Below are 21,640 nucleotides of genomic sequence, written 5' to 3' on the forward strand. Positions count from 1 at the left end.
TGACTTTACACGATGACCTCTCTGCTTATTCCATCCATACATAAAAAATAAACACCACTCTGACAACAAAAAACAAATGTTGAATCTCCTCTCCTCTCCTCTCCTCTCCTCTCCTCTCCTCTCCTCTCCTCTCCTCTCCTCTCCTCTCCTCTCCTCTCCTCTCCTCTCCTCTCCTCTCCTCTCCTCTCCTCTCCTCTCCTCTCCTCTCCTCTCCTCTCCCTTCCCTTCCAGAACTGCATGTTGCTGGGAGGCAGAAAAAACACAGAGGTCCCCCTGGAGGGTTACCTGGTAGCTCCTATTCAGAGGATTTGCAAGTACCCACTGCTGCTCAGAGTGAGTATGGTCTTGTGCATGGTAACCATGTGTTACAGAGATACCACACCCATGTGCCACCTTCTTCTTCTCTTTTCACTCACCACCACCTAGTCATTAGTTAGGGCTGTCCCGTCCTATTCACATCAACCTCTCCCTTGCTAATGAAACACTGGCCTCATATTCTGACACGTCTCTTCGTTAGTACACCGGTACAACCACATTGCAGGAATAACACAAGACCTATCATCACTTCTCCTGCCCAGCTGCACATTCAGACACTTTTGACTGGGCTCATTCATACCCGCACTCCCCAGTTGTTGGTTTTAAAATTTCCATTTTCCAAAGTGAAACGTGAGTGAAATGAAATATATTTTCAAAGGCTTGTTTGAGTTGGTGATCTGAGCTGTCCCGTCTCATTTATCTATTAATTCACCCAGGCGTTCTCTAAACAGCCACCAGCATGTGCACAGAGATGTTATAATAATAAGGGGGTAAACTGATGCTCTGCCATTTGAAGTCCTGCAGCTGCCAGGGTCGCCTCCTCTCCGTAAAGTGACACAGATAGCCACCGTTGGCTGCAGATAGATGCAGAAGAGTGTAAATCAGGCCTGTAATAGCTGCAATGCTCAAACACTGTGTTTAGACTATCCACTCAAAGATAGCCATCACTTCTGCCAGACTGTGGCAGGGTTTGAACCACTCACCTCAAGCACCACTGGAGGGTAAAATGTGCGTGGACAGGAAATGCAACATATTATTCTTGCAGGCTTTTCATGTTATGTAAATTGTGATTCTGATTTGGCAGATATTTTATGTGTTTTAAAACCGTTTGGCTATGCTTGTTTGTTATTTAACATTTGGTACATGTTTTGTGTGACCATTACACACAAAGGAGCTGCTGAAGAGGACCCCTAAGAAGCACAACGACTACGTTCTGGTACAGGAGTCTCTGCAGGTGATGAAAGCTGTGTGCTCCAGTATCAATGAAGCCAAGAGACAGATGGAAAAGTTGGAGATTTTGGAGGAATGGCAGTCCCATATCGAGGGCTGGGAGGTGGGCCTGAATGAAACTCAACACACTGTGTTTAACTTTCATCTAATAACTTCAACTACTCACTTCTGTCTGTGTTGTCATGTTTTTCATCCCCTTTGAGTCACAACTGAGCTTTCTCCTACAAAGCCGAAAGTCATGACTTATTTAAAGCCACTTAGCCCTTTGCCAGCAATTGAAAAATAATTCCAAGGGGCCTGACTTTTGTAGCCTTTTAAGCTTTCTTGTTCTCATTGGGAACAATGACTTGTATTCACAATAGCCAAATTATTTCCGCTCAGATGAAGCCATACTTAAAGCTGTCATGCTTTTGGTTGACCAATCCAATCATCCTCAGGTAAATTGCACTTCTTGGTGTGTAGAGTTTGCCTTTTGATTTGTTTTCTGGCTTAATAAAGAGTCAGTAGGCCTAATGGTGGTTATTGTAAAGCAAGAGGCTGGGATGCTGATGTAATTGACCTGGCTTCATATAAATAGGGCCTTAAGACTTCCTGGATACATGCTGACAAAGATACGCTGCGAGTGCTGATATAGCCTCTAACAAAGATGTAGGCAGTAAGAGACTGTTGCTACTGACTAGAAAAGAGAATATACGGCAGAGCAGGATTAGACCTCTTCATAGATGTTCAAAGTTTTTTTGAATGTGTTGTTTTAGGGTCACTGACAACATAAGCATGTTGTTTTAGTATTAGCACGTCATTGAGAAAGCCTTTTAGTAAATTTATTTTGCTTCATAGTAAAATACACTGAAGAAACAATAGCTGGACAGCGTCGTGACAAAAAAAAGAGAACCTTGAAACCATTAACATAAATACAGACCAGAAAAAAGTAAAACATCAAATGGATTTAGAGAAATAGTTTAGAATCTATATAAATTCTATTTTAAAGTGATTAAATTGAAGAGATTACTTATTTTAGGTGTACCAGTCACACACATGCACAAACAAATAGCTAAAACTCTTAAGAATAGTGCAATCAGAATGAGGCTCAGAGTTGGGTGGGGTGACATCTTGTACGCAACACACTCCTGGCTGTAGCCACTCTGCGGTTTCCCCTCAGCACTTTTATTAATTGTAAACATTAGCTCATTCTGGAGCTCTGACTGCTGCACGCCAGGCTCTGCACCTCTAAATAACGTGGAACTAAGAGGAGAGGAGAGAAGTGGAGAGAAAAAGAAAAAAAAAAGGGAGAAGTGAGTGATGGTTGCATCTTGTTTTTCTGTGTGGGTGTTTGAGGAATGATGGAGGGAGGGATGAGGAGTGATTGCAAGAGCCGCTATTTTTTTCCATTCCCGCTCCCCTGCCCGGGATGATTGCTTGTTACTGCTGACCTGCTCCACTGCTGGCCACCCTCAGGGCATCCTGGCAGGTTCACCTCGCGTGGGAGACGCAGGGCGATGGTCCGCCGTGGTCACCATGGTGATGACTGCCAGCATTTTGTCAGGGCTGTGATTGCCAGTTGGTTCATGTTCCAAGTGTCTGTGTTTTGTCACAGTGCACCATAGAAATATGTTAATTTTAGGTCAGAGTGTTGTAGTTTCCAGTTGTGTTTTACTTCACATTCTCTTTTCTCATTTAATTAGTAACTTTAAAATCTATTTAAGTTTCTTTTAGTTTCAACAATTCTCTCATCTGTCCTGGTAATTGCCGAATACCACTTCAGAGTCCAATACGTCCACGATACTTTGTCCCCAATTAATAACATATTGTGTTTTGTCATTCCTAATTCTTTATCCTGTTCTGCAGTTGTTATGTCTGGCAGTTGTCTGAATATAAAAATAAAGGTTTGAACTTTGGATGAAACAGATGACTAAATATTTTAAGTGTTGCTTAACTTTTAGACTGAATGTAACCTGTGCAGACTTTTGGTGTGGAACAGGACTAATATGAGAAGCGACTGGAAATTGCTGCAGAGGTAGAGAAAACTTAAAAGGGCTGTACAAAGTAAATGGGAGGGAGGTTCTGTTAAAAATGCCATGAAACATAAAAAGGAAGTGTTAGTTCTTCCATTAAGGAAATGCAGCTTTACAGTCTGGAGGGGTGTAATGTTGCTATTGGACCCTTGAAGTGACCAAGACAAGTTGGCCTTTCTGTGTCTGGTGTGCACACATTCACCGGCTGCAAATTACTTTAACATCTGGTCATGGGCCCTGAAAGAGCGGGAGACCAGACAAAGAAGTGTGTAGAGAGGAATAAAAGATATAGATATAGAGGAACAGAGTAGGGGAAGAAAAGAGAGAAATGATCAGCAGAAGAGACGGAAGAAGAAGAATTTTAAAATAAGGGCACATAGAGAAAGAAGGAAAAAGTGGAATATGTTTTGGCCCGCTGATGTCTCCAGCAGGAGGAAATGCTTAGCACATTTTCCGCCTCTGTGCGCATGGGAGTTATTTTTAGCTCTGAAGGGCTGATCAAACGTGGTACATAAATTCCCAGAGCAGGCAAGGTAAGGGAAAAGACAGCACACTTTATCACTTGCAGCAGGAACCCCAACCAATATAGTGACCAGGCGCGACAATGCAACACATAGTTTGACTGGACGGGATGTTATTCTATAGAGGCTATTAACTGCCGCATATTTTAAAGTCCCACAGCAATCTGCTGTGAGGATGCAGGGAGTGTTTTTACAGACCCCTGAGAGAGGGAACAGGAAAGGCTGCACTCTGTAATCCCTCCTCCTTCTTAGAAACTACATGTGAACACTCAGTGGTATAGAAATAATTTATAGAAATGTTCTGTAGCGTAGATATTTTGTATTTCAAATATATTTAAAAAGTCACATTAAGTGTTTGGATTTGAACTTCTTACCGACATTCCTCTGTGTGTCAGATCTTTGTCCAAGTATCTGTTCTCACTCTTCTCTGTTTTTCGCTGTCTGTTTGACCTTTGCCCCCTCGACCGTTTCCAGGGCTCCAACATCACGGATACATGCACGGAGATGCTAATGCAGGGTGTCCTGCTGAAGATCTCCGCTGGGAACATACAAGAGAGGATTTTCTTCCTGTTCGACAAGCTTCTGGTCTACTGCAAGAAGAAAAATAGGTTTACCCACTTTTTATTCATTACTCAGTTCACAAAGTCCACAAAGCAGAAGACGAATTTTAATTCTCATTAGGGTGTGTACTTTTTTAAGAGACAGAATGAAAATATTGTTTATGCTAATTTCGAATTTCCCTCTTTCTCCGTGCTCCCACACAACATTTAGAGCACAGGCCTTATAAATAATTCACTGCACCACTTCCTTAACTTTTTTAAAGAAAAGCAGCCGTGTATTCTGGGAAACATTTTAGTTTTTTGCAAGGGGGGAAAAATTAAAGTTAGAGAAGTAGAAACTTGTAGAAGTACATTTTTTTATTTATTTTTTACTTTAAGACATTTTATTAGTCAAGGAGGTGATATTAACAACCCTTTCTTGATACATATTATTTATATAAACGGAGTTATCGTTCAGGTAGTTTTCTGAGGCAGTAAATCAGATAATAGATCATTTATTCTGATCAGTACAAAACTCTTGCTGATTGCTGGCTCTTGTTGTGTTTCTGCAGGCAGAACACTTGATGAATAGGCTGTTCCCTATAAAGTAGTTTCTATTGTGGTGCTGCTGCTGCTCACGGATCCGACAGCTAACGTTGCTACATCCATTGTATGTGTTTTTGGCAGCTTTTGTTTACCCACCACCGGTCAAGCTGCCGCCTGCTGTGCTTGGCTTTTACGTGTTGTATACAGTGTAGTGCCGGCAGGTTGTACAAAAAAAATAAATCCATTTACTGAAAAAAAAATGTGTTGCCATGACCCAATAACTTCTGTAAATCAGATATATTTCCTCTCTTAAATTGGTAAACACATATGAAAAATACACATGAATTTGATTACATCAAATGGTTATATTCATTCCCTTATGAAAGCCGGAATGGACTGTAGGTGTTGCTAACTACACTTTAAGTAATAACATCAGGTGATTAAACCTTGTTGGTTCATTCATGTGGTTGTTTTCTGTCTGTTGAAGGCGCTTAAAAAACAGCAAGACATCCACCGAGGGTCCTCGCTACCTTTTCAGAGGAAGAATCAACACGGAGGTGATGGAGGTGGAAAATGTGGATGATGGCACAGGTAAGCTGTGCTGTAAAAAGGATAGCACATTAATTTTGGACAAACACGGTTTTGATTTTCTCTCTCTTTCACTTGCTCTCAGATCCACATTTTTTATTTTAGCAGTCCTGGCAACAGGGGTTGAAAAATATGCCGTAATAACCCACTCGGGGAAAGTTGACAACGTAGTCGTTGGCCTGAGCTGGTGCACAACTGTGATTTTATACTTGGATCGCCAAAGGAAAAATAAGATTTACCTATAAACATTTTTTAGACATCTATAGTTACATATCCTTGGGACTGTGCTGCGCTAGTCCTCGGTGAACTCGAGTACTTGTGTCTCTTGGCCTCACATAGCCGCTGATTATCATTTATATTTGTAGAAGCCATCATTTCGCTTCCAGCGGACCTAGATGGGCAGTAATATTGGGTGTTTTTTGGTGAGAGATGGATGGGTTTGGGTCTGGAGAGGGAGCGGGAGGATAAACAGGCGAAGCAGGCGGCAGTGCAGTAACTCGTGGGTGTTCTGCACCACAGGCAGGAGATCTCAATCTGAGATCCAGGGCGACAGGAGTATTTTAGCTTGGATTCCTGTGTAATGAAAGTGCCACGACTTTTTCCCAGGCACACACTTGCTCCCTGAGGTTGAAATACGCCCTTGAGACATTCCATATAAAGGACACCACACTGTACATGCTTTTGGATATAATTGTAATTGATGATTGTAATGGTTGGCTTTTTGTTACGCCCCTAAGAGGGAAAAATCAGAGGGCAGCTGGAGAGGCGTTTGAAATGTTCCAAAGACATGGAAATAATGATGGACATTCATCCGACGGTCAAGAGTTCACCTCCATTTGCGGGAGGTTTTGACATTCTTGACATCTGCATAATATGAGCGATGGTGGTAAATCACAATTAGCAGCTCTGAGAGAGTATCTTGAGGACTCAGTAGTAAATAATGCTGATGGATAGTCCTTCTTCTGCATGTGTGTCCCCTTGTTTATCTCATTAAAAGAGAGGAGCGATAATCAATGAACCACTTGATAGAGAGGCTATAAGACTGCTACTAGAGCTGGGAAAAATCAGTTTGAGGCCTGTGTTTGCACTGTAATAGCGTACAAGATTGTCAGTAGATTTATAATGGAGGTTTTCTCCAAAAACTGGCCACACACTCCTTTATAAGAAAGGCTTAATTAAGTACATTCAGTGCATTTCCTGATTTTTATTTTCTGTATGAGCCATGGCGTCCCTGTCATTATGCTATTTGACTTTGTCGTCTCTGAAGCAAATCATTGCATTCATGTTATTGCTGTGTTTTATGCGCTAACCCTTATTTAGTGTGAATCCAGCATCACAATACCCCTGTTTACAGTGTCATGATCAGTGCAACCACTGATTGATGGCCCTCCTCTTCAACCATAAAAAAGTACTCGGAGCATAAATGAGAAAAAAAAAAAAGTGGATATGTGGTGTTCCACCCCTTGCAAAGAGAGGACTTTATAAAACTAGTGGAGTCAGAGTCGTTGCTGTCAGTGTGCTCTCCTCCTCTGCCTCACAGCTGACTACCACAGCAGCGGGAACATAGTGAACAACGGCTGGAAGATCCACAACACGGCCAAGAACAAGTGGTTCGTCTGCATGGCCAAGACCCCGGAGGAGAAGCAGGAGTGGCTGGAGGCCATCATGAGAGAGAGAGAGCGGAGGAAAAGTAAGAAGGCACTTTGGTTTATCAGTGTCAGGGCTAAGGTCGGTTCAGTTTGAATACAGTCAGTTAGGAAAATGTTTTATGATTTTTTTTTCTGAACATCTGTCTTGAGTTAAATAGCTGAGAATATACTGTATGTTGTTTTTGGGAAAATCAGTATAAATCAATATAACCTGAATGATTTAAAGAGAAGTTATATTATGTGGGATCTGCATCCATGACTTAAACAGATTTTAGGTTGTTAAGGAAGAACTATTGTATTTCCTAGAAGGAAAACACACATTTTCAGTTTCTATTTTGCCCATTTTAAGATTTAGAAGATAAGCTTTTCCTAATGTTAGACATTAACCCTGCCTAAGACTATTAGGACAGACACTCCTAATTATCTTGCAAAATTAAGAGACATTAATCTTTTCCAGCTTGTAATTGATGTCGCATCTAGTGTCGGAGCGAAGTGCAAAGTTATTAATGCCATGATATTCACCCTCCCCTTTCTCCTTCTCCTGTGTAGGTCTGAGGCTAGGCATGGAGCAGGACACGTGGGTGATGGTGTCAGAGAAGGGAGAGAAGCTCTACCACCTCATGACCAAGGGTAACCTCATTAAGGACCGGAAACGCAAGCTCACCACCTTCCCCAAGTGCTTCCTGGGAAGGTAAGGCTCCCGCCACGGATCTTGACACTTTGACTCGTCCAATGAGGAAATGACTGAGTGTACAGACCTTGTGGGTTTTCTCTGTCACCTTAGTGTCAGCTCTGTAACTGTGAGGGAGTGAATAAGTGACAACATAGATGACTCTACCATGAGCTTTTCAAATAAACCAGGATAAATATTTATATACTGCATTTGTACTTTAAAGATTTCCATGTGTTTGTAATTCATGTAAAATAGGTATGGATGCAGATTACACAGAGCACTTTTCTAATAAAGATCAGTTTCTCCTGCCCAGTTTTAGTTTTTAAATAGTAGTGAATTTCTAAAGACAGCCGCTGGGAGGAAGAAAGCATTGGCACTTTTTGTTCAGGAGACTATGTGTGTTATGTATAGCTGAAGTCTCAATCATGGGAAAATCAAATCCAGCCAGATTTGGCCTATGAATCTTATTTAAGGATTATTGGTGTGGTGTCTGGGGACAGATCGGCTATTGAATGCCAGTCATAAATCACTGGGAGATATCCCTGTGCGGCTCGCCCTTGTTAGATTACAGTAAGCTCTCTACTGAGGGATACATGAGGTAACTACAGTAGAAGGGTCTTTATACCAGAGGGCAGCTGTGTATGAGTGTGTGTGTGTGTGTGTGTGTGTGTGTGTGTGTGTGTGTGTGTGTGTGTGTGTGTGTGTGTGTGTGTGTGTGTGTGTGCGTGTGTGTGTTTCTTATTGTGTGAATGTGTTATGTCCTTGAATTTTCAGTTAAGTCAGTGCACTTTCCATGTTTACTTTGGACGAGTCAAAACATCTATTCTGCATTTGCTGATAGGTGACGATATTTACTGTAAGGGACGCTTTTCTCCAAATCCTGTCCTTGAGCTATTTTAAGTATGCATGAGTTGATGCCCCCATTTCAGCAGTTTGCTTTCATCATGTCAGAAGTATATGACTTGGTGTCATATCAGTTTGCCAGGTTTTTTTGCAACTCTGAGTAAAAGGTGAGGCTGAAGCTGGTTTGCACAGACTTTAATACTGTAAAAGGAAACACTCCTTCGATTCAACTTTTGATCTCCTGCAGTCTCCTTCTAAATCACATCATTTGTGGGCACTGACTGTAACTTACGTGTTATGTGAGTTCCTGTTTCTGTTATATTAACAGCCACAACCCCCTAATTCTCAATCTTTCCTCTGTGATATAATGTTCTTGTCATTGAGCCTCAAACCCTCAAAGCTTTTTCCAGAAAATCTTGATGGGATTTTGCACTCACAACGTTAATTCTTACACCCATTCCTCACATTCAGTACAAGTTTCTCTTTCACAATAACGTTCACATTGTAGGCCGGGAGGTGAGAAAGTTGGATAAGGATAGTAAAATCTTCAAACATCTCCTGCTGAAGAGCTTGAAAATGAAAATTGCATGTGATGGCCAAAAGTATTTTTATTGAGTGATGACATGATACAATATAAAAAGGGTTGGAAATAAAGTAGATTTTCACAGCAGCCTCAGTTTGATGTTGTTTAAACTGTGTTCCTCTCTCGACTTTCAGAGAATTACCCTTGTAAACACCCCAGTACGTTTCTGAATGACTCGTGTTTTCCATTTGTTTGGAATTTTTAAAGAGATTTCTTGACTTGTAATAATCACATTGAAAATCACTCGAGCTTAAACAGTCATGTCAAAATCACTGTTATTTTTAAAAGCCATGACGAGAAAGAAAAAAAAAACAACAACCAAAAAGTCCAAATGGACATAGTTGTGGCCAAGTTACATGGCACGGTGGTTTGGAGTGAGGAGTTACTTTCTCCTTTGGTCCACACAGAGAACATCAGATCCCTCGCGGTGTAACCAATGGATCTGTCAGATGAAAATATTAAAAGGATCAAACACGAGTCCTCTGTGGTCATCTTGTTGAGTTTGAAGAGATCATATGGTGAGAAAGCAGCTCAGTGAAGCTCCCTTTGGAAACCAATCCCTCTATAGACAATTTGACCCACACCTGGATGACCACTTGCGGGTAAAAATACATCTCTAGCCCCTCTGTACTTCCCCTGTCTGTGATGATTTTGGAGATGATTACATGTAGGCGTAATTGGTGAACCAGCATCACATGTCTCTGATGAAAACCACATTGCCTATGGCTTCAACTCAGCCCACTCCCTCCATTGTGAAATGCTTTGCCTTTATTCTCTTTCCACGCCTCCTCTTTTTTTTTATTTCTGTGTCTTGAACTCCTCCCATTCAAATAGTACAATCTTATTTGTGGTTTGTTTTCTTCACTAGTGTAATTCATCAAAGAAAATGTGTTTGACAGCCGCCTAGCCAGACATTATCAACCCATTTTAAAACTGAAATAGAAAAACGAATGAATGTTGGTATTTTCTACATATGACAGACACTTGTGTCTGCTTGTCGTGAAAGCTGTTGATGAAAAACCCTTCAAGAGCTCAGTGAAAAGGTTGGAAGTCCTGCAGGACATGGCCAATATCTCTGTCAACCTCTTCTCTTTATTGCTTTGAATGCATCTTTAGCTCTGTCAGCATACTCAAATGATAAAGGCAGTTAACTCATAAATAAAAAATGCTGCTTTGGCTGCATTTACGTGTGATATAATCTGCTCAATAAATATGAAACTATAGCCAGCAGGCGGTTAACTCAGTTTATCATTAAGACTGGTTACTGTGTGTGTGTGTGTGTGTGTGTGTGTGTGTGTGTGTGTGTGTGTGTGTGTGTGTGTGTGTGTGTGTGTGTGTGTGTGTGTGTGTGTGTGTGTGTGTGTGTGTGTGTGTGTGTGTGTGTGGAGGGGTGGGGTACACTTCAGTTGTTCTTACAAATTATATAAGCATGATGCACTACTTACTAAATTTTAGAAGTACTATTTAGTGTATTTTGATAACCAGGCTAGCTGTTGCCAGTCTTTATACTAAACTAAGCTAATCACTACTGGATCTAGTTTCTTATTCACATCACATTGAATCACATTTTTGTATCTGCTTCACACCGCTTTTTGTTTCAAATAATTAAAAAACTGATTAGTGGAGGGAAATGCATGATGGGACTTTTTCCAAAAGTTAGTCAGAAGTGCCCAAGCAAAAACACAAATAGAGAAATATTATATGCGAAATGGCAAAGAACAAAGGATTTGTTGAAATGTGCTTCATGTAATGAGTCTAAAATATGAGGGTGTTTGATTTTCTCCATTTCTCTCAGTCCCCCATACAGATTTAATCCATGCAGTCTGCAGCATGAGGCTATTCCACTGAGTCCACAGTTCAGCATTTCAGGGTGTTTTTTCTTCCATGCTTAAGATACAGAGGTTGACAAATTGACATTGTTATGGCTTATGTTTTTCCCCTGTGGTTTTTTGTGAAGAGAAAAGACGTCAAGGATCAGTGGTTAAAGAGTGTAATATGTCGGAGGTGGGCTGTTTGGTCAGTTGTTTCTCTGAAAACTTTTTAAAATGCTTCCGTTGGATTGAAGCTGACACCCAGCCGCCTTCGTCATGGCCTGGAAGTGAGTTCCACTGAATTCCTCTGGTGCTGCTGGCCATGTTTGTTTAGCTTCTGTGGCGAGACAAGACATCAAGGATGTAATCAGACAGGATGCTGCTGCGTTCAATCCTATCTCTTTATTATGTTCTCTTTTCTCATCCCATTTAGCTCATTGGGGCCATCAGAGCATCAGAGGCTGTGTTTTTTTCACCGTTGGCTGTTTTTTTTCCCCGTTTTCCATTTGGAAATGAGGCAGAGCAAAAATTATCTTGCATTTTCCAGCAAGAAATTTCCAAGATCCAATTAAATCCTTTGTATATGATAGTATGATGTTGCATGTCCAAAATAAATAAAGTTAAACTAAGCAAAATACAAGACGTAAAGCCTGCTGGTTGTTTTAACAGACAGACATGGCCCCAACAGTAAATAAATCATCCCCTTTGCCAATATTGTGTTTGTTGCCAGCGTCACATACATTTTGTATAAATTGTGTCCATACAAAGTCAGAAGGGCTCTGTCTCCTCTCTTGTCTTATTTCCTCCATGTGTACAGATTATCAAGGGTAAATTTAAATCTCTCCACTGATCACATACATTGTGATGTGATGAAGTTTCCCATGGAGTTTTTGGTGCATTTTTGTTCTGTTCTCTGTTAATGAGTGTGTGTGGGTGTTTTTGTGTTTCCCTTAGTGAGTTTGTGTCCTGGCTGATGGAAATTGGTGAGACAGGCAACCCAGAGGAAGGAGTTCACCTGGGTCAAGCTTTGCTGGAGAACGGCATCATCCACCATGGTTAGTCCTCAGTTTTCTCTCCTTTATTTTGTCCCACTCAGACCTGCTTCATCATCCTTTGCTGTTCCTGATTTACTTCGTTCTGCACGGAGTAGAGCATGCAAATGCCTGGCACTGCCTGACCTAACCTCTTGCCATGTCCGATGAATGCTTTTCATTGAACGAGTAGATTTTCACAGTGCTTTCACTTCCTGCCTGAAGCCTACAATGTAGATGCAGCTGTCTTATTTATGTATTAGCAGGTGTCCCCTTTGACACAATGTTTAGGTAAGGGATTAAACATATTAATCACTTTTTGCCTTTGTGTAATATTTTCTGAGTGGCTGTTCTGTGGCTTTTTAAACACCCCTTTGACACAATGTTTAGGTAAGGGATTAAACATATTAATCACTTCTTGCCTTTGTGTAATATTTTCTGAGTGGCTGTTCTGTGGCTTTGGGTAACAAGTGTGTTTAGCGCATGAGGCTTAAGCTGGCTAATGCTGTACATTCAGACTAAATGGTGCGTACTGCTCTACACAGATTTTTTTTTTCCTCAAAAGAGTAGGGCCCCAAGTCAAGTTGTATCTTAAATCACTCAGAGGCACTTTATTGCTACCACACTAAGAAATGAGATTGGCCTTCAAGCTGTTCCTGACAGAGAGGAATAACTCTGAGCCGCTCTGAGCTCCCTCACGGTGCAGTGAGAACTCCCCATGCAAAAAATTATAGAATATTGTTTCATAAAATACCTTTAATGGAACCTGCATGGGTGCAGCCAAGAATACAGAGCCAGCTGTTATTTCTGCTGGAGGGTCTACAACAAAGTCCCCTAAAGCAAGCAAAGCTCAAAGCTCTGAGCAGCTGTGTTATCTGCGACCACTTTGTATGAGGTCGGAGTCTTCCTCTTGTCGGGAAAGCTTGTTTCTCTATGCAGCCCTGCTTGGCATGAATATGTTTTTAAACCTCTTACACTTTAAAATTGAAAGCAAGATGAGTAAAGCTCCCGTGGGGGTTTGAGACTTTTTCACTCGTTTCTTCTTTCATTCTGGCACATCTCCTGTCAGAAACCTCTTTATGTTTTGAATTCCTTTTTCTTTTAGTCACAGACAAACACCAGTTCAAGCCCGAGCCTGTACTGTACCGCTTTCGCTATGACGATGGCACCTACCACCCTAGAAGTGACATGCATGATGTCATATCCAAGGTAATGATGTAACAGTAAAGATCCATTCAATTAAAATCACATTTTACACACATACAGCGCTGAACTAACATAAATGATCTCTCCTGTTTCTCAGGGCGTTCGACTGTTCTGCCGTCTTCACAGCCTCTTCACTCCTGTCATCAGGTTAGCGGCCATTTTCTTTTCCACTCCATTGTAAACGAGTCAGGTGGGGCTCCGGTAGCTTCACATCCGGCTTTTGCACCTAAAAAATAGTCCCGCCACAAATCAACCAGAGTGAAGGAGAGAAAATTCACGGTGAACTATGAGCATCATTGTTTTTCGAGAGAAACTGACTTATTAGGAGTTGGCACAGATGGTGATGGAGTGAGGCGGCTCCTGTGGGTGATTGAGCATGGCAGGTTTTATCTGTCTGGTCTCAAAACACATGCTGTGAAGGTGATTGAGTCTGTGAGATGTTAAGTAGCTTGAGCCCGTCATGGACACACATAAACAGCTAATATCGTAATTAATATCTCTTGGTACTTTTGAGAGAATATGTTAGTATGATAAACAATGTTATGAGTTAGAAAATGATATAAATAATATATACTGTACAGTAGTATCTAGATTGGATGGACATATTTTAGTTTGAAGATTTCAGTCCTATAACATGATTTTCATGAGCATTAAAGTTCATTCTTGACCATCTAAATCGTACTTCAACAAGAATAGAATACGATCACTATACAAGGTCTTCCTTCTAGCTTTTCCTAGAGCTTTTAATGACATCACATGGTCTTCATCTGCATGAAAGTTGTCCTTGGTTGTGGTCAAGTTTTAACTTGGAGCTAACACAGATGAGAATTCCTAAAAATGCTTTCAAGAAAGCTTCTGATCCTGCATGACAACACATCAATCTCCTTAAAAACCAAGAAAACGTTACTTTCTGCTGTGGTTGAGAACTTGTTTCAAAGCTGATAAGTGGATCTTCAGTTCTGATATCAAACTTTCCAGTTTTCTTACATACCCCTCTTTCTAAATTATAAACTCCAGGTGACCGGACCTTATTGTATGTCTATACTTTGCTTGAGTCACATGGCTCAATCCATTCATCACAGCTACAAATGACTTTATTTCTATTGTATTCAAATACAATGAATGGGTCTTACATATTTCACTAAGCGTGACTGACAGCATATTGATATTGTGTTTTGAAAGGCCTGAGACACAGTCCCTCTGTAGGAGAACAACATTGATTGCAAATCTTTGACATGCAGTATGATGCAAAAAAGGCATTTGGGTTGAGGGTAGACTTGTTGGTTTGAAGCTTTCTGTTATGAAACTGAAGTGACTTTTTACAGTATCTTACAATCTGTAATTACTGGTAACATGTCAAAGAAAAGGCACCCGACTCACCCATGAAATAGTCAGTTAATTTTGCTCATATGTAATGAAAAACCTACTTCTTGGAGTAATTTGTTGGCCTCCTTCGGTTTTCTGTGTGTTGTTCATCTGAATTCTGTTTGATCAGCGTTTGAGGTGCAGGCTACTAATGTGTTCTACTGCAAAGCACCGCATCACTGTTGGATGTTTATGCTGAATTTCAAATGGCCTGAAGAAAAGCTTTAATTTCACACCTATAAAACTGTGCTATCGCCAAAGGGGGTGCGCTGATCCTTCACGTATCCCGGCACAGACGCTTCTCCGTAATTCTGTTTGATCCAACTGCTAATAAGCCTAAAGGGTGAATTTGTGTTTGTATGTTTAAGGTGTCAGAATTCAGCCCTTTGGTGTTTGGGTTCAGGCCAAACTTCTTGACGTAATAACTGTAGTTAGTTTACTGGAGTTGAGTGTGTTGTTAGCCAGCATATCTGAGCAGTGGATTTGCACTCAGAGCCCAGTACAATGCATCACAGGGCCTAGGAATGCCAGAGTTTAATTGGAGCGACCAGCCCCTGCCTAATTAGGTGGAATTTCCTGGCAGACCCAGAGAGATGAAGCAAATGGGGGAGCATACACTGTGCAGCCCGCACACTCCCGATACAGCTTCTGTTCCCCCCCACTCTACCCTTAAGCCCCTTCTTTCCTCTCAAGAAGTGTGTGAATCCATCCTCTCCAGGGGATCTCATTGCATAGTTTCAGATGTCCACTGCAGGCTAATGCTGTGTACACACAGTTAAGTGTTGAAATAAATAATGAGACAAATTTTTAGATATGCAAACAAGAGGGGCTGCAAATCTATACAATACAATGAAGGTCTCATAAAATGTCCTCACACAGAAAGGAAAAGCTGCTGTTTCAGTTCAGCATCTGAAATGTTGACAAGTTTTCCTCATTATACTGATGAATCCTTCCGAAACTCAATATTTCTGGATGTAGGATTTTGAAAATAACAAACGATAAGGCGCCTTGCACTTGAGTAGTTCATCAAGAGTGGACAGTTGATTAAAGCGTGAACTTTCAGCATCCTCGGTGTAATTTATTTCAAAATAAAATACAACCTTTGTCTACATTACGGATCACAAAATGCCAAGGCAAACTTTCTTCTTTGGACTGCAAGTTAAAAACCACCTCTCTGACCTTTCCCTCTGTTACTCCTCAAACTGCTGTTTCCTCATTCCCGACATATGGCTGCCCACTGGACCGCTGTTTACCCTCCATTTTTCACTCTGACAGCCTCACTTTGCACCAGCCGCTGAAGCCCCAGCCTTCCTGACTCAAGTATCCCATTCAGGGGGAAAGCAGGGTACCTCTTGCCTCTTCTGGTCAAAGTGTTATTTGCGACATTTTGCCTCAACAGCTAATACCCATCCTGCTGTCCTCATCAGAGATGAACACAGGCTGTCAAATGCAGTTATGTAACAGAATGCTTCATTGTGGAAGAAACAGGGCAGTGTTCGGCCTCTCCCACTTCACATTCAGAAACCACCAGACAGCTGAGATTGGACTTTAACTCAGCCCACAGGCCTTCTTTGACTTGTGTGAACTGTGTGTGCTAGAGAGGCATGTGTTTGTTTGGTTGCGTGTGTGTCTGAGTGAGTGTTTGCATGCGGTCCAAGCGGTGGAGTGGTGTAAGTCACGGTGGTTCTGGACTTTCCCGGCACTGAAGCTCAGCCCCTGTGTGTCCCCAGGGAGGCCCCAGTGTTCATGGGAAAGTCACGGCTCCATTTCAAACAGCATTCTCGGGGTCTGGCAAAGTGTGGCTGTGTGGGTAACACTGAGAAAAGCAACACCATGGGGCACCCCAGGGCCAAACACTGGTTGGAATGCTGTTTCGCTGTCACCAAATGTCTGAAATTCACTAAGATTTATGACACAATTGCACAAGTGCTTGAAAAGTGGCCGCGCCTTGCTGACAGTGGGAATTATTAGTCCCCCTTTATAGGCATTGTGTTTAAATAGACAAAAAAAAACTACTGATCTATATGTTCACTGCCTGAGTTTATTAAAGTGAATAGTATAATACAAAATTGTTTTCCTAATCCCTTTATTGAATTTCTCTGCTGTTGTGCCCATACAGGGATAAGGACTATCATCTGCGGACCTACAAATCAGTGGTCATGGCTAACAAGCTGATAGACTGGCTTATTGCACAGGTAAGCCCTTAAACTGCTCCAATAACATCATCAAATGTAGCCTTTTTGACATGAACATACTGTTTGTCTAAATGAATCTTGACAGGAAAGTTGTGACTGAACAGCAACTGATTCAATAGCAATAAAACAGTTCAAATTTACAGTAAACATCAGTTTGGAGACTTACGGTATATACCCTTATTATTGTTTTTATTGGAAAAACATATTTATACTATGATACTGATTTCAGCCTATTTACCAAACCCTAATCCCTGACATGTTCTAAATAATCTCCAATGGTTTCTGAGTTTATTGAAAACAGATTTGCCCCTTTTGGAAATACAGAAAAGTTGAAACAGAAAGGAAGATAGAAGTGGCTGTTGTCATAATAGGTCAGTCACTTTAGATGTGCAGCAGAGAAAATAAACCATCAGACTTGAGGCTCTCAGTGGAGCCAGGAGGAAACAAAGAAAGAAAAGCAGAATTGATTGGACAGCTAAGCTTTAATGAATTTGACAGGAAGCTTTGAGGCTGACAGATTGATATTTCTGTACAAGATAACAACAAAGAAATGAAATATATATGGCAGACACCACAGAATCAATGGCAGACATCACGTGGTTGTGTCTGCATATAACTGCATGTGTGTGTATCTATGGTAGTCTATGAGTGTGTTTGATGCAGGATATATGGAACAGCTCTCGCTCCTTCAGTGGGACTTCTACAGCTGTCACATTATACTGTGTAGTCTCGATTTTGGCTGTGTTTAAGATAGAACATGGAGCGGCTGTGCTGGCCTCAGGGCTTTTGGATGCAGGAACAAAGGAGGGGTGTGAGTGTGCCATTTTGACTGCTCTCAAAACACACAATGTCCTTTGTTTTGTCTCTCTTTTCTCCTTTAATTTCTCTCATCCTCCTTTTCCTTCTTTCCCTCGACTCATTCTCTCTATCCACTCTTTATGCTTATATCTGTTTCATTTCTCCTGTGTGTCCCCCCTTTCTCTTGTCTTCTGGTGCAGGGGGACTGCAGGACGAGGGAGGAAGCATTGATCTTGGGGGTGGAGCTGTGCGACAATGGCTTCATGCACCACGGTACAGCACATTTCACTTCTAAGGATTTCAAACCATTGAGTCCTCTCTATCACTGACTAAATGAGAGTTGAATGCTTTGTAGAAACCGTGCAGAGGGCGCCTGGCATTTCGCATCCTGCTTTCGAACACAACCACTATTGTTCTCTTTCCATTTCTACTCATAATCCCTTTGACACGCTGCAGAAATAGAACTTTTTTCCAATCCAGTGAATAAATTTGTACATGTGTGTGGCTGTATTCATGCATACCATCATTAACTTCATGCATACTTGCGTGCATATACATCTCTTAAGTAACGGAGTTCTGGGTACAAGCATGGTTTGCTTGACGTCTGAAAAAAGAGAACACATGGATGTTGTATGGACAGTAACCATGGTTACAGTTTGTTTATGAGAGTCAGATTTGTTTTTAACTCCACACTTCCCTCGTGCCAAAGTCCACATCATGCACTCTACAGTATGAGTCACAGCGTGTCTCCTTGTAGCCCCATGATGTAACTGCTCCAAACTACCCACAGTTCAAGCCTCACACTACAAATTACCAGTACATCAATAGAACATGGCAGCCCCAGCCATCAAACTTCCTTTCACTTCCACAGCCTACAGGGTAATTTTACCATTCGTGCCTGTAAGTTATTTGACGTGACGATGTAGCTATTAAAGCTGTTGGTGCTGTATCTGATCTTGAGGGGAATGAAGTGAGGGAATGTTTGAAGGAAATTCTGTTTTTCCCCTCCTGGCTATTTTTTTAATTGGTGGATATTTCGCCATAAAAGCAGGATCTCCCTTTCTCAGAATGTCTGTGTGTGTGTGTGTCATATATATATATACACCATAATAATAAAAGCAAGGGTTGTAGCAGATTTACTGGAACATCATATTCTATAATTTTCATTAGTGTCTCAAGTTGAACATTTTGTTTTTTGGGTTAAAATGCAGTCAATTATGAGTAAATATAATCTGTAAGTTTATGTTCTGTTGTTGTTGTTGATTTTTTTTTTTTAACTAATATTCATACATGGTTGTTCCCTACCACAGTTTTGGAGAAAAGTGAATTCAAGGATGAGCCCTTACTGTTCCGCTTCTTTGCTGACGAGGAGATGGAGGGGTCCAACACCAAACACAAACCCATGAAGCATGACCTAAAAATAGTTGAAAACGTCATCTCCAAGTCTCTCCTGGTGAGCGCTCCTCGGTGGCTTAATGACTGATGAAGTCACAGTCTGTCTAGTATGCTAAGGCTTGCTATAATTTGCCAACAACTCTGAACAAACTAAAAGCACAGTAAATCATTATGAAGCACACAGCTATGAGAGGGAAAAGTAATAACACGGCAAAAGTCAATTTTTTACCTCAGTAAGCGAGAAAAGCTTTCTTTTCAGAGGAGTGCGCAAATACGACAGTGTCTGCTATCTGTCTGTACCAGTATCTTCTTCTGGTGTGGTGTGTTTCTGCTCTGTGAAAATGTATTGGTCTGCTGGCTCGGGATTTTGCTGATGCGAGACATGTTGTTTTCCAGATAAGGCCCAGTGATGGAGGCTACGGCTTTACCCTGGAAGAGAGGAACCGAGTCCCCATTATCAAATCTGTGGAGAAGGGCTCTCCGGCTGAGGTGAGACTACATATACACACTCAGAAGTTTTCACATATAGATACATCCACTGGATACTTTAACTGTATATAAAAATGTCTAAACCATGCTGCCCTCAGCATTTTCATGCAGAAATCGAGTGTAATGAAGGGCACCATATTCTGTAGGTCTCCTTTGGTGCTTAGCTTTGATCTGCTGGTTGAAAATGGGTCACTGGAGTTTTGAAGGCAAATGTGATCGGTTTGAGAGCATGACCCATAATTCCCTGCAGTCCTAAAGTAGCACTGAACGAGTCGGGAAGGTCTGGCTTGCATTGCGTGTGATTTCCTTAAAATATTCAATCTGGGATGATGAAATCCACAAGCGGATCCAGCTGTATACTGACAGGCAAAAGTTATCCTCTCTTGTGTCCCATTATAGAGACTGTGTACATTTTTCTTTGTGATAGACAGTTTAGAATATTTGTGTTTTGATGCCAAAAAAAAGGTAATTTGAAGCAAAACAAGACAAACATTTGTGACATTAAAACCTAAGGCATGATGGCTTTATTAATTTATTCTACTCTTTTCTCTTCTCTGTAAGATGTCTGGCCTGGAAGTAGGGAAGAAGTTGTTTGCCATAAACGGAGACCTGGTGTTCCTCAGGCCTATTTCTGAAGTGGAAGTTCTCCTCAGGCAATGCTTCAACAGCAAGGGCCCCCTCAGGGTCCTGGTTAGCACAAAGCCAAGAGAGTAAGTCAGATCTGTCGAAAACATCTCATTGTCTGCTGTCTCAGCTTGATACATTTACTCTTTTTGTCTCCAGGACGGTAAAAATCCCGGACTCGGCTGATGGGTTGGGTTTTCAGATCCGTGGATTTGGCCCTTCTGTGGTCCACGCTGTTGGGAGAGGTAAGAGAATCTCGACGACTTGAGCTATCTGGCTTCATCAGCAAAAGGCTTCCATTGCCTCTCTGTTAGAGTGGCACAGCTGGCATGCAGCTGCTGCACCAGTCTTTAGGGGTGTTCGTGACTTGGCTGTGGCATGATATGATCACAATGATTTCCATGTACCTATTCACATTTTTCCTTAGCGGTTCAATTGTTCTACGTGATGGGAAAACACTCAGCTTTTTTTTTTGGTGTGAATTCATCATAGTCCTTCTTTCCATCCTCTTACCTAACCCGGCATGTTTAGTAGCTCCACGATCAGGGCTGGCACAAGATAAGGTCCAATCAGAAAACAATCCGTAGCCTTGTCTGGCTGTTCTCAGGGGAATTGAATCTTGTTTTTTTCTTCAAGCAATCTAAGTGAGATAGCAGAGTAGAAATTGTGCAAGGTATGTGCTTGTGTGTGAGCGTGCATGTGTGTGTCTGTGTCTGCATATGTTGACTTGATATGGTTGCCTGGGAACCTGCTGTGTGTTTAAGTAGATGCTCTGATCCTCGGAGACAATGCTCATACTGTAGTAGGTGTCTAATTCTTTGGATTGTCATAACAGCTTCCGTCCCCCATTGTCTCAGGTCAACAGGAGCAGGAACAATACCAATTAGAGAGAGACAAACTGACAGACAAGAAAAGGAGCAGTTCTACAGATAGCTTTAACATTATATTAATTTTGCATGGCAATTTTTCTCATTGTTTTTTATAGGCAGTATTATTTGTGGTCATTTGCCACTCCTACAATGCTTTCACATGTTTTTTCCTAATGAGGTTTGTAGTAAGAATTCTACCTAGACTTGCGAGACAGTTGGTCCACCGCTTTGGCTGAACAGCTACAGGATGGATTGCTTTGAAATTTACAAAAGACATTAATGGTGCCCAGAAGATAAATCTTAATGACTTTGGTGATTCTGACTTTTCCTAATAGGCACCACCTCAATGTTGACATTTATTTGTTGTGAAATATGACATATTCATGTCCACATTGATGCTGATAAATAGAGTGTACCATGCTAATGGCACATCAAGATAGTAAATGTGTTGAACATTATTCCTGCTATTAAACCTGCTAAACACCAACATTGGATAGCATTATTATTGTGTACATTTTGGCATACTAATCTTAGTATTTAGCTTGAAGTGCCCTCACAGAGCTGTATGCTTAGCTGTAGAATCAGTCCTGTTTCTTATAAAGTAATATGAACTATAGCAGTTAGTTAACTATCTGTG

At 41.3% G+C, this 21,640-nt stretch overlaps 1 protein-coding gene across 2 annotated transcripts in view; it reads left to right on the forward strand.

The window, feature by feature from the left end:
- prex2 (phosphatidylinositol-3,4,5-trisphosphate-dependent Rac exchange factor 2) overlaps positions 1 to 21,640 on the forward strand; it is an 88,642-nt gene that overhangs the window by 20,870 nt on the left and 46,132 nt on the right. For both annotated transcript variants that reach the window (XM_069703678.1, XM_069703679.1), the window contains 15 exons: positions 232 to 333; positions 1,208 to 1,369; positions 4,274 to 4,407; positions 5,372 to 5,475; positions 7,013 to 7,162; positions 7,671 to 7,812; positions 11,986 to 12,086; positions 13,168 to 13,271; positions 13,366 to 13,415; positions 16,753 to 16,828; positions 17,827 to 17,899; positions 18,937 to 19,079; positions 19,418 to 19,510; positions 20,072 to 20,220; positions 20,294 to 20,379. In XM_069703678.1, the coding sequence (XP_069559779.1) occupies positions 232 to 333; positions 1,208 to 1,369; positions 4,274 to 4,407; positions 5,372 to 5,475; positions 7,013 to 7,162; positions 7,671 to 7,812; positions 11,986 to 12,086; positions 13,168 to 13,271; positions 13,366 to 13,415; positions 16,753 to 16,828; positions 17,827 to 17,899; positions 18,937 to 19,079; positions 19,418 to 19,510; positions 20,072 to 20,220; positions 20,294 to 20,379 (1,669 nt within the window). The remainder of the gene's footprint in view (positions 1 to 231; positions 334 to 1,207; positions 1,370 to 4,273; positions 4,408 to 5,371; positions 5,476 to 7,012; positions 7,163 to 7,670; positions 7,813 to 11,985; positions 12,087 to 13,167; positions 13,272 to 13,365; positions 13,416 to 16,752; positions 16,829 to 17,826; positions 17,900 to 18,936; positions 19,080 to 19,417; positions 19,511 to 20,071; positions 20,221 to 20,293; positions 20,380 to 21,640) is intronic.

This window comes from Brachyistius frenatus, unplaced genomic scaffold (assembly GCF_029030835.1).
Source record: "Brachyistius frenatus isolate BFR_SWC_R1_liver_20210118 unplaced genomic scaffold, ASM2903083v1 Contig_47, whole genome shotgun sequence".
Taxonomy (NCBI): domain Eukaryota; kingdom Metazoa; phylum Chordata; class Actinopteri; family Embiotocidae; genus Brachyistius; species Brachyistius frenatus.